Genomic DNA, 12,333 nt, shown 5'->3' on the forward strand with positions numbered 1-12,333 from the left:
GTTGGGTGGGTTATGGGTTGAATGGACTTCTTATGGCTTCTATTGAGAGGTGGAATTCTAGCAAAGAAATCTCCGTGCAAGAAGAGGCATGCATATTGCCCCATAATGTGAGTTCTTAAGTGAGAGTACTGAGGATGAAAACCGTCTTTTCTATGAATGCCCGATATTGAAAAGAAAGGTTTCAACCTTGAATCCTCGTACATTCGCAACGTCCAGGCCAAACTTAAGGCTGATTTCTATATCTAATGTTACCCAGGATGGATTTTGAGGGCCTTTCGGGTAGGGGGTACCCCAAGAACCAAGATTTGTTTAAACCCTTTGTCCATCTTTCCGTCAACCCAAAAGAAAAGGAAGTAATTTAAATTAAGAGATTATGATTAAGGGAGAACAATGATGAATTAAGTACAAGGCTTTTAATGGGAACTAAGATATGCAAAAGAAAAACAATTTATTTTTGACAAACGTTTCAAAATTTTCACAGAAATCTGGTATCTCTCTACAAATTTTATAAGCAAAAAACATAAAATTTGGAAAGGTTTATATCCTAGTTGGTCAGCAAAGAATCAAATGTTACGTAGAGCTTTCCCTAATAAACTTGTCTGTTTTAATTATACTAACAAAAGAAAAATATATTGTAAGGACACTTGTTGCTTAAAACTCAATATAAGATGCCCTTTGTGGATATCTTTATTTCTTTCTTCTATTTTTCATTAGACAATGAAATAGGGCCGACCGCTTTTGATGATCAAAATGGCTACCAATCAAGAAAGAATTTCTTCTTGAAACTAATTTCTTTTGTTATTTTAATTTTATCATGTATCACTTAAAAGAAATGAACAAAAAAGCATTGGAAAGAAAAGGCTATAACAATGTTTAAAAGCGCTTAAGGTCCATCACCCTAGTTGCAACCTTTCAATTTACGTTATTTTGGAGCAGGGAACATGGTGGGCCATTCAACTAAACTTATCACTCAAATTATATAGATGTCATAAAATCCATGAAACCCACTTTCTTCAATATTCTCATTCCCTTATCTTTTCTAATTCTAATATATATATACTTAAATGAGAGAAGTATGACTATGAGTGTATATCTTTGACTGGGCAAGTCTGAGAGAGAAGCTGTTGCTCATTAAAGCAGCAGGCATGAGACCGAATCCTTCAAGCATGGATGCAATTACTTGCTTTGATCCTTAACTATTAACTATAGAAGGTATCTCTCTTATCCAATCTTATATAATATGATAATTCCTGTTAATGGCAATCGTCTCATCTTTGAGTCAGATACAGCTTATCTTCCAAAATCTATCTGCAACTTGTTTGGTAATTGCACATATTTCACATTGAAGATTGGCTGACCCAAGGGATTCGCAGTCGCCGCAAAGTGCAGGGTAGACCATATGCTCTTGTTAAGAGAATTGAGTTAAAAAAAAAAAGTAAAAGAAATGAAAAGATGAACATAAATGCTCTAATAATACTGTTAATGTATAAGGAGAAAGGAGCTGGGAATTTGTAGCTTTTGAAGTGGGGCAATGCTTCTCTAGAACTCCATTGAAGAGTTGAATATTAAAAAGACAAAACCAATCTGAAGCCTGTTTAATTGCAGTTTAAATGAGAACAAGTGGTAAGGTGATAACTGATAACAACAGTGAAAAATTGAAGAGTAAGCCTGTTTTTGAGGCCATGAGTTTCATGTCGACATATTCCAAGTTGTGGTCATGGGATTCCATGGAAGAATTGAAGAGCATGCAAACTGGAATTCTCTGCATCAACTCAACTGGCTGGGAGAGTGTAAGAGCCAGAGTGTCAAGAGAATTGTTGAAAATGGTCTACAAACAAGTCCACAAAACCATGTTTAGGTTATCTAGTAAGATTAGCTTGGTAGGGCCAAATGTGTATTCGGTAAGAGAAATGGAGACAAAATGTGAGAGAGAGAGAGAGAGAGACTATGAAACTAAACTTGATGGATGTTGGTGGGGCTATCTTTCAAGATTAATAAATCTAAAATAAATCAGATGGTTGAGATTTACCTGACCTGATCTTATAGCTGAAACCTAGTTGATGTTGGGTCTAAATCCTCTATGCACAGGGTGGAAGACCTCTTTGCAGTTTCCATGAGGATGACCTCATTGTAGCCCGATTCTAAAAAAAGGTAATTTTGAAAGAATTCAAAATTCTCAACTGATGACTCGTTTTATGTGTATAAAGCCTGGATTAGTATCGACTAATGTGATTGTTAATATTGCATTAGTATATATGTATAAATTGGCAGGCAAACTGAACCCCCCCACAGTTTTGGTCTCTGTTAATGTATCATGGCATCACACGCCATTCCCATCTTATCTCTATCCAACGGCAAGCATATATTTGATGCTACCAAGTTAATTATGATCAAATTATCACAACCCATCTCCTGGCTCCCACTTCACAGATTAAGTAGTGTCACTTCAGAAGCAACCAGCTAAAAGAAACGCCCAGTTGAGAACTAGGTCCCAAATCCAAATCCCCCTTTACAGTGCATTTGATTTGAAGCTCAAAGTGGTTTCCCTCTCATCTTCCATTGATTCTAAGCTTCATTGGATAAGAAAAAAACTAACCCCATTCCTCTTTTTCTTTATTGATTCCTTCTTTTCTCTCTCACCCTCTTGAAGAATGTAGATTCTCTATATTTTTATGTAAAAGACTAGCATGGAGGGAGAAACAAACAAAAACAATGAAGATTCACATACTCAGATTTGTACAAATTACAACTAGTACACACTTTTCCTTTTCTCTCTATGCTGAGCAAAGATACTGGGGTCCAACTTGTGCCCCAAGGGAAGATCTTAACACACTAATGTCTAAACTTCTAGTCCCTCAGTTTACATTCCAATCAACAGTATGTACAATTGAAAAACAAAACAATTAACAAATACCCTAATGACTAGGCATCAAACCTTCACGTTGTAATGGCAAAACCCCTCTGGCCAATGGTGGAATCGCCAGCGCCGGCGGCGGCAGCCGCGGCAGCTCCGATGAGCTAGTTTGGCTGCAGCCGACGATCTTCTGACAAGTTTCAATCAGGCAGTGCCTACAAGTGGGGCATGATGAGTGTGAAGTGAGCCATTTGTCAATACACCGGAGGTGGAATCCATGGTTACACTTGGGGAGGACCCTGACACGGTCCCCTGGAGCAAACTCTGAGAGGCATATAACACATTCTGAGTCCAACCGGGGTAGCTCTGACCCAGTAGAGTAGGTCAGTGTGGGGAAAGTCTTGAGGGCTTTCCTCTTGATTCCTGTGTTAGCCAACCTGTTGGCTGTGTTGTTGGATGATGGATCAGAATTCACTCGCCTTGAGCACCTTAATGCACACCTGATGATGGAGTTCAGCCCAAGAGCACAGATTAATGCACACAAAAGAACAGAGAGGATCATTACTACATTGGCGTCTAAGCTGTTTCCATTGGTGTATGACTCCGATGAATCATGGCCGGTAGTTGCAGTGCCGGGCGGGGCTGCCGTGCCCGGTGGCTGGTAAAGGGGAGTGTGTAGTAACAATCTTCTTGAGCGGACATCTCTCAGCAAATCTTGGAGCAAATTTGAAGGATGATTTGAGGAAGAAGAAGAAAGAAACATGTTTGGGACTTGGGAGCTTATTTAAGATGAGTTGATGGAAATGGATTCTCCTTGGTTAGGTTGGTTGTGTAGGGGGATATATAGAGGGGAATAAATGAGGCTGCTTGATTTAGCTTTTCAGCTGAGTATTATAAAAGAAAAACAAGCATAATATTTGGAGAATATTCAGCCTTATGATTAAAAATTTCCCCCCATATCAAAATTAAGACTTTTGTTCTATTAATTAATACTTTCCCATAATTTGGAGCTTCCACTAAGCCCATGTAGTCTATGGGCCTTTCTATTCTAACTGGGCCCATGCCACTTTCCAGGCAAGAGAGTGTGCCAGGTGGCGACATCCTTTCAATTTTCAAGTTTCAACAGCCATTGATATCCCTAATTGCTAGATGGGGCCCACACGACTTTGAAGAGGGAAGGAAATGCTTTCAAGTCGTCTACTATTCTACTTCTACATAGTAATACTGATGGGATTATTACTATACACCAATCACTACCTCAGCAGCTCTATAGATGTGGGTCCCAGATATTAAACATGACGTGGCATATTATAATTGGTTCAGTATCTTTCTATAATTCTGTGCCATTAAAGGATATTCGGAGTGAAAAGTACCTATTCAATAATTAGCTGTAAAGTGGCATTTGAAAAATATACAAATATCCTTCAAAACTTATCTAATCTTTTTTATAAATCATCTAAATGTTGACAAAAAATTAACAATCTCAAATATTTGCCTCTTTTATTCAAGAAAGTTAGAATCATGTATTAGTGGCCATTCTGTTCATCCCAATTTTTTTAAATAGAAGAGGCAATGATTTGAAATTGTTAATTTTTTGTCAATATCTAGATGGTTAATAAAGAAAATTAGATAATATTCAAGGGCATTTGTGTCTTTTTCAAATGCCACTTAACAACTAACTAACCACTTTGACGACCAATTAACAACTAGCTAACATAAATACTGGATTGACACATTCGTTACATTTTAAAGTTTGGGGACCAAAATGACAAAAAAACCAAAGTAAATAGTACTAACCGAAATTTTCCCAAAACAAAATCCCTTGCCTAGCTGACATGGGAAGGTTGGTTTGAGAGGTAAACTGGCCGCGAGATAACTTGTTATCCGTTGCACATAGTATTGGATCTGAGTAAATGACACGTCAAAGTTTTTCTGAGTCAGCCTCAACTCAAATCGTTTAAAGTGTCCCCCAACTCACTGGATCGTTGTAATAAAAAGGGGTGAGTTTGATGGACTGGCCACTTGACCAATCATAATTCAGCGTATTAGTAAATGTAGAGAGATCGGCTTCAGTCAGGGCAAGTTCATGCTCACTCCCTCCTAACAGCCTCTTGCAACTTTGCATCAGGAATATCTCCCATGAGAGATATTCTCAATGCAAGGCTGTAAAAGCTGCTCGAACAGGTATTGCCTTGATGGAAGCTGAACTCAAATGTATATGTATGCGGTGTGTGTGTAGAGGAAGGAGGGGGGAGGGGGGGAGGGGGGGAGGTTGCAACTTGGGCGGTCCAATCAAATCAAGATTTTTGATTTCTGGAGATTTGATTGCACATGTGATCAAGTTTCAAAATATCAATACACCCTGATGTACCGGAAGGTACTTATTGGAGGTTTGATCAATGTATTATTTACTTTTTTTCTCAAAATCTTTCAAGATCAATTTCCCTGAAAGTATTAAAATTTTAAAAATTTAATATTTCACATATCAAGGCGAGCTCAATACGATACAATACACCCCGATATATGACAAGATCAATACGATTCAATACACCCTAATATATGACGCAAATTTGAGCGTTACATGTTATGTATAAAACAGTATGGTCCTAATAGTTATTTATTGTCGAGTTTTATTACTTTTTTCTTCTTTTTCTTTTCTTTTCTTTTTTTTTTATATTTCTAAGAGCTTATGCAATATAATTTCACTCATAGTACAAATACAAATATATATTATATAAATACATACAAAATACAAAATTTTATATTTTATATTATTATGTATTTTTATTTTACATATTTATGTTTATACTCTTTCTAAAGCCTTAACTCCGTGAGATGAACTCAGTCACCCAACAACAACGAGCAGGTTCAAATTCCAACTTCTAACCATAGATGACTGATATGAATTTGGAAAAATGCGAACGAGTGAGCTGAGTACTGAGTCAACAATAACATTGCTTAATTATAATTTATTACACAAAGCGAGTCATGCCGACTCACTTAAGAAACAATATACTGGTAGCACCGAGTCACTGATCGCTAACAGAAACTTTCATTTCTACAGGTAAAAAACGGAATAAGCATATGCCTCCACTCATGTGGAATATATGCCCACCTATTACCTTTTATCAATCGTGTTAACTAAACTCATTTACTTGATCTCAATTGTTAAATTTATCTGTTTGTGTGGAGTACTTAAAACCCATTTCTTTAACTCTATTCAATTATCTAATTAATTTTTCTACATCTTTTCTATCGCAATTACACTAACTAAGATTTGTTTCCAGTGGTACATACAGCATAAAAAAAAAAAAACTCAAGTTAGCCACCTCTCAATTGCTGTCCAATTAATCGTGATTAGACCATATTGGGCCCCACCATATCCCATCTTTTGTTCAATTCATTTGGGCCCACAAGCCTTGTTATCAGATTGCAAGAGGCCCACCAAGGTCTACATGTAGCTCTTAATCAAACCAATAATATCCATTAGATACACATAGAATCTCCTAGGATATAAAGAATGAAAAGGTGAATAATATAAAAAAAGATTTGATTGATTATTGAAGCTATCCAGTTCATGAACAACTATGCATCCAAAGCAGAGGGGCTGCTAAAGATCAAAATGGGGGTATAAAAGGGGTTCCAACTTCCAAACAAACAAGTGGGGGCAGCTGTATCAGATATCCTTCCTCCCATTATTATACTATTATGGGAGATAGGCTAAACATAAAGCCATAAAGAGATAGTTAGGGTTATTTTCATAAAGGTCCTCTAACTCCCCAGTCCCCATCTATATCTTCTGATGTATTGGACTTCACTATTAGTGCTGCTTTGTGGTAGAGATGAAGGTGGCTAAGCAAGGTAAAATCCTCAATGAACTGACAAGTCTTCATCATCGTTGATAAGCTTCTCTTTATCTTTTTTCATTAGTGAGTGGAAGCATCTAGGAAGGAGGGGAAGATCAACTATTAATTTGTCTATTATATTAATACTTATTACAGATGTACAGATTTATTAGGTTTCTGACTTTTATATCCCTGAATATTCTTGTATTCACCGAGTAAGCCATTGGCTATTTTAAATAAGTTATATAATTTGATGGCCATAGTGGTCCTTATCCTTTTATGTTTTTAATATTTAAAGTAGAACAATTTTAAGTTTTTCCTGTTGGGGTATTTCTGGCATTACATATACATGTTAGGAACTCCCAATTTCAAATTCAATACATGACCAGTCACAAAAAAAAAAAAAAAAAAAAAAAAATCAATACATGACCAAGGTTAAATCAGAAGAGAAGAACACAAGTATAAAATAAAATTAAAATGAAAATTTCTTTCATTGGATACATCCCAACGAAAAAACTAATTTGAGTATTTGACTTTGTTAATTTTAACATGTTCTTTTCCATTCTTTTCCATCGACCTAAGTGGTGTCTCCAACTTGGACATTTTTATGGGCGTGGGGCCCACACATAATGCAGAAAGTTATTGTTTATGAAATTGAAATCACATGGAGATAACAGTAACCGATTCTCCTGGGTTTAACCAATTTATTGAAATTTTTTTTTTGGGTAGAAAAACTAAGTATATGTTTGGAAGTGAAAAAGCAATGTTTTTTTTTCTTTTTATTTGAAAACATATCTGTCAAGTAGAACGTTTTCTAGAGCAACAACAATACTTTCTGTTTGGTCCTAATGTTTTATGTCTCTTTTTAGCATTGGTTCTATTATAGAAAGTTCATATCCCTGCCACATCATGCCCTTATCGGCAGCAACGAGTAAGCCATCGGTTTAGGTATCTACACCGACGCTATCTTACAGGACACATCGGGTGACCGTCGAAATAGCTCATTTAGAGCTATACCGACGGATAAGGGCATTTTCTTGTAGTGACAAGAATCTTATTTTATTAGAAAATAATCTCAAAAGTTGTGAAAGGACATGAATTCACTTAAATATAATAAAATTCAATTAATTAATATGATACACGTGCTGATCTATTGGCAGTCAGCGGCTCAGTGGGAGGCTTCCAGAAATCAATTAAAGTCCATTGCAACTAACCCAAATTCCGGACAAAACCATGCACCACACCCAGAGATGATCATTATGAATCAAACAATAGTGGGTTGAAGATCCATTCAGCAACTTTATCCTGTAGAAATTATTTGTATATGTTAATTTAATGATTATCTCTATCTGCAGTGGAGCTTAACTGTTTCAGCTCAAAACTGAAAACTGAAGAAGGTTGAAGCCTTCCAGGACAACCCCACCAGCAATTAGGTAGCTCTCTGTAACAAACATTTCTTTTAATGTTGATCAAATCTTAGTCCTATGTCTTTTTCAATTTCTTATGAGCCAATTCTGCTTTTTGATAAGATTAATATGGATCACTTTGAGTGGAAGATCAAAAAAGAGAGACAAGCTAGTGCAAAAGGACAAGAGGGAAAAGATCAAAAAGAGACAATAGGGTTAGTGAAGGATCGGGGCTCTGAGGAGGAGGGATGGCTAATGGTGTTCATGGGTTGTCCTACACCTACTGTGCTAGAGCTACTTTGGGCGATGGGATGGGTAGAGTCTCCATGGAATGGTCGAGGGGAGCTTTTGATCTACATCACGTCCAAAAAGTGATAAAAGTCCAATACTTGGGGAGGATAAGCACTACTTCATCGCTTCACCTGTAGCCTGCCCAACCGAAACATGAAAAAGCTTGAAACCAGCTTTCGGATGTGATTTGACTCTACTGGGTTAACATTCAAGCACCCAACCGCATGGGAAGATGAAGGTTTCATCCTTTCCACTATAGTACTGTACATAAATAATAAAATGAGGCCGGTATCCAATAAATTAAAGGGAGGAAACTAAAGTTTTGAGCTATTACTTTCTTTTTGGGTTTCTTTATTTTACAGAGTTCGCTTTAGCTTTAGCTTTTCCTGGATTGTTTTGATAATATCTCGATCTCGGAGACAGGTTCATCTTTAACGCCAAGGAGGATAAAAATCTTATCCTTTCTTGGATGACTGTGCACCACTTCCGTGGCTATACTTACTCATCTTTCCATTGATATCTCTCTCTCTGTGGATGAGAGAGAGTATCATCGATCCCTTTTCTCCAGCAATGAGGACATGTCTAAACTAAAGAAACCCACCCAACAAAACAAAAATATTTGCAGGGAGATTGCAGGGGAGAAGGAAAGGATCAAACCAAAAGTATAAGGGAACAGTTGTTTTGCTACGTCATGCATCAAGAAAATTGACTGTTGAATACAAGGCGTACCGCTCCCTACTAAATCAGCCCCCCACTATGTCCACAGCACATATGAGATTTTCATCGGAAAATGTTCCTAATACACGACGGGGATGTTGTGGGACGTTGTCGGGGCTGATTTTTTGGGTTCTCGGTTCTCCTCCCAGAGGAACCAGCAGATCAATGACATCAGTCGAAAGTCAATCATTCGGGCTTTAGCCTGTGATTGCTAAGTTCCATGGTTCCATGATCCATCAGTCTAAGGCTGCGTTTGGCAGGGCTTCTCAGAAGCGCTTCTCGGCCTTTTGCGTTCCAATGACATTACTATTTTACTAGTGGGACCTGTGTGATGCACGAAATGTATTAAGGATAATTGAAACAATGGAAACTGATAATTATATTTATAATTTTAGTAATCTTTATTTTAGTAATTTGTTATAAAAATAATTTAATAATTTAGATTAAATATATTAATATTTTTAATAATAATAATAAACTATTGCTAATTACTCAATAAATAATTATTTTTTTTTCATTTTATCCGTTAGTGTTTTATTTTGCTTTATTAATCATTAAATATTATAATTAAATTAATCTATAGATTAACTCTTTTAGTCATAATTAAATTAATCTGAGTCCAAGCTCAAGGTAATCCTCGTCCCCATCCTCGGTTGGGTATCATTATCAATCCCCATCCCTGCCAAGGCAATATCCATCATCAACCCCATTGGATCCGGGAAGCTGAGTACCCAATGGGATGGGGAACATTGCAATCCCTATTCACATTCAAATCCTATTAATTGGTTAATTGTCATAAAACTATAATTTGAAACCTAATAAATAAAATTAAATTTTAGCAATTTTTTATGTAGCAACTATTAAAAATTAAGAAATTCATAAAAATTAGTAATTCATAAAATAATAATAAAAAGTAAAAATATTATTAAAAATAATAAAATAAACCACTTGCATTATATTTAAAAATTATAAAATTTAATTAAATTATTAAAACTAATAAAGACCTACTTATAAATATATTGAGATACCAACTTAGGAATGATCATTTATAATTTAACTTAAACCTGGCTAAACCAACAAATTTTTGGGCTCAATCAACTATTTTCTTATGGGCTAAGTCTAGCTCAAATCTACACCAACCCCACACAATGTGGATAGTAGGATTGTAAATGGTTTGGATTTAAATTTGAACAAATTGCATCCTTATCCACATTCGATTATGAAATTTAGATCCACATTTTGCATCTGATTATTATGTTGGGTTTTGGATCATCTCCACATTTAATCTGCAACCATCTTATTGTGTTTAAAATGACAAATTAAAAAAATTTTAAAAATCAATTATTTTTAAAGCATATATTTGTAATAAATGTATATATATATAATGTTAAATTTACCAATTATAAACTTTATATAGTTATACATAATATATATGTATACATAATTATTGGATTCTAATTGCTATGGTTTGGTTCATTTGGAATTGGAATTGGAATCAACTAACAATTTTACTAATATTTTATTATTTTATTAGTACTTTGTAATTATTATTTTATTAGTCTTTAATAATTAATATCTTAGTATTTATAATCAACATTTTATATTAATATTTTATTTTTAATTATTAATATCAATATTTTTATTTTATTATTTATTTATTACTTAGTTAATAGTAATATTATTATAACTAAAATTATTTTTCCTACCCCAAAATATATTGTATTAATATTTTATTTATACATTATTATATTTAATCATTAATATATTTGTTTGCTATTATAATTTTAGTAATATTTTATTATAGTACTATTACTTTATTATTATCTTATTATTAATTTAATAATATTTTATTACTTTATTAATATTAGGGTTTTGCATCATGAGTTCTTTAGTCCTTAAGGGGGGCCAAAAATACCCAAACATCCTTGCATCACCCTCTTTCTCTCTTTAATAATATAAATGCTATCTCTCTCTTTCTCATTAACTCTCTTTTAATTAGACCTATTCATGGGCCGGGCTCGGGCTCGGGCTCGGGCTTGGCTTTTGCCAAAATTCGAATGGGCCCAGCCCAAAGCCCAAGCCTAATATAGTGTAAAGTCAGGCTCGAAGCTTGGCCCGTGAACAAGTCTACTTTTAATCGTCTCTCTTTTGTAATATAATCTCTCTCCCTCTCTCCCTCTCTCTCTCTCTCTCTCTTTAATAATATAATATCTTGGTAATAGTGTGCAACTTTAAATATTAATGATATACAATTTTGCTAATGAAAAAATAGATAAATACCTATGATTTTTATAAATACAAATGTAATTATTATTTTATATTTTTAATAAATGATTATTTTATAATTTTGTATTTATTATTATTAATTTTAATTATCCTATTAGTATTAATTATACTAATTGTTATAAATGGTCATCCCTAAGTACAAATTAATACTAATTTTTATTAATGTCTTAAGTTTTAATAGTTGCTAGATAAAATCTTGCTAAATTTTAATATTTGTTTTCATTTTAGTAATTTTTATTAATTATAGTTTTTAGGTTTCAAATTATTATTATTATTATTATTATTATTATTATTATTATTATTATTATTATTATTACTACTACTACTACTACTGCTGCTACTACTACTACTACTACTACTACTACTGTATGTGGTGTATCACATGTTACGGGTTTCTATACAAACCCGTTTAGCTTGTTTTCTTCGTATATATGATAAAATGGGTTCTACATTTTAAAATTTCATTAATTTTTTATTTTTATATCATTTTTAATGGGTCTTCTATTTTGTATAAGTCTCTTGTGTAGTATGGGAACTATGCACAATAAAGGTCTCAACTCATAAAAATTATTAATTTTAACAATATTATTAATTAATTAATTACTACTACTACTACTACTACTACTACTACTACTACTACTACTACTACTACTACTACTGCTACTACTACTACTACTACTACTACTACTACTACTACTACAATAAGTCTCTTGTGTACTACTACTGCTACTACTACTACTACTACTACTACTGTATGTGGTGTATCACATGTTACGGGTTTCTATACAGACCCGTTTAGCTTGTTTTCTTCGTATATATGATAAAATGGGTTCTACATTTTAAAATTTCATTAATTTTTTATTTTTATATCATTTTTAATGGGTCTTCTATTTTGTATAAGTCTCTTGTGTAGTATGGGAACTATGCACAATAA

General features: G+C 34.1%; 1 protein-coding gene across 1 annotated transcript; it reads right to left on the minus strand.

Moving 5' to 3' along the window:
- Nucleotides 1–2,513: 2,513 nt before the first annotated feature.
- On the minus strand, nucleotides 2,514–3,700 carry LOC104599875 (RING-H2 finger protein ATL78). Its single transcript, XM_010262620.3, has one exon. It carries the CDS (start codon nucleotides 3,615–3,617, stop codon nucleotides 2,916–2,918), a length of 702 nt encoding a protein of 233 aa, XP_010260922.1. The 5' UTR covers nucleotides 3,618–3,700; the 3' UTR covers nucleotides 2,514–2,915.
- Between the last annotated feature and the right edge of the window lie 8,633 nt (nucleotides 3,701–12,333).

This window comes from Nelumbo nucifera, chromosome 5 (assembly GCF_055504915.1).
Source record: "Nelumbo nucifera cultivar China Antique chromosome 5, China Antique-T2T, whole genome shotgun sequence".
Classification (NCBI taxonomy): domain Eukaryota; kingdom Viridiplantae; phylum Streptophyta; class Magnoliopsida; order Proteales; family Nelumbonaceae; genus Nelumbo; species Nelumbo nucifera.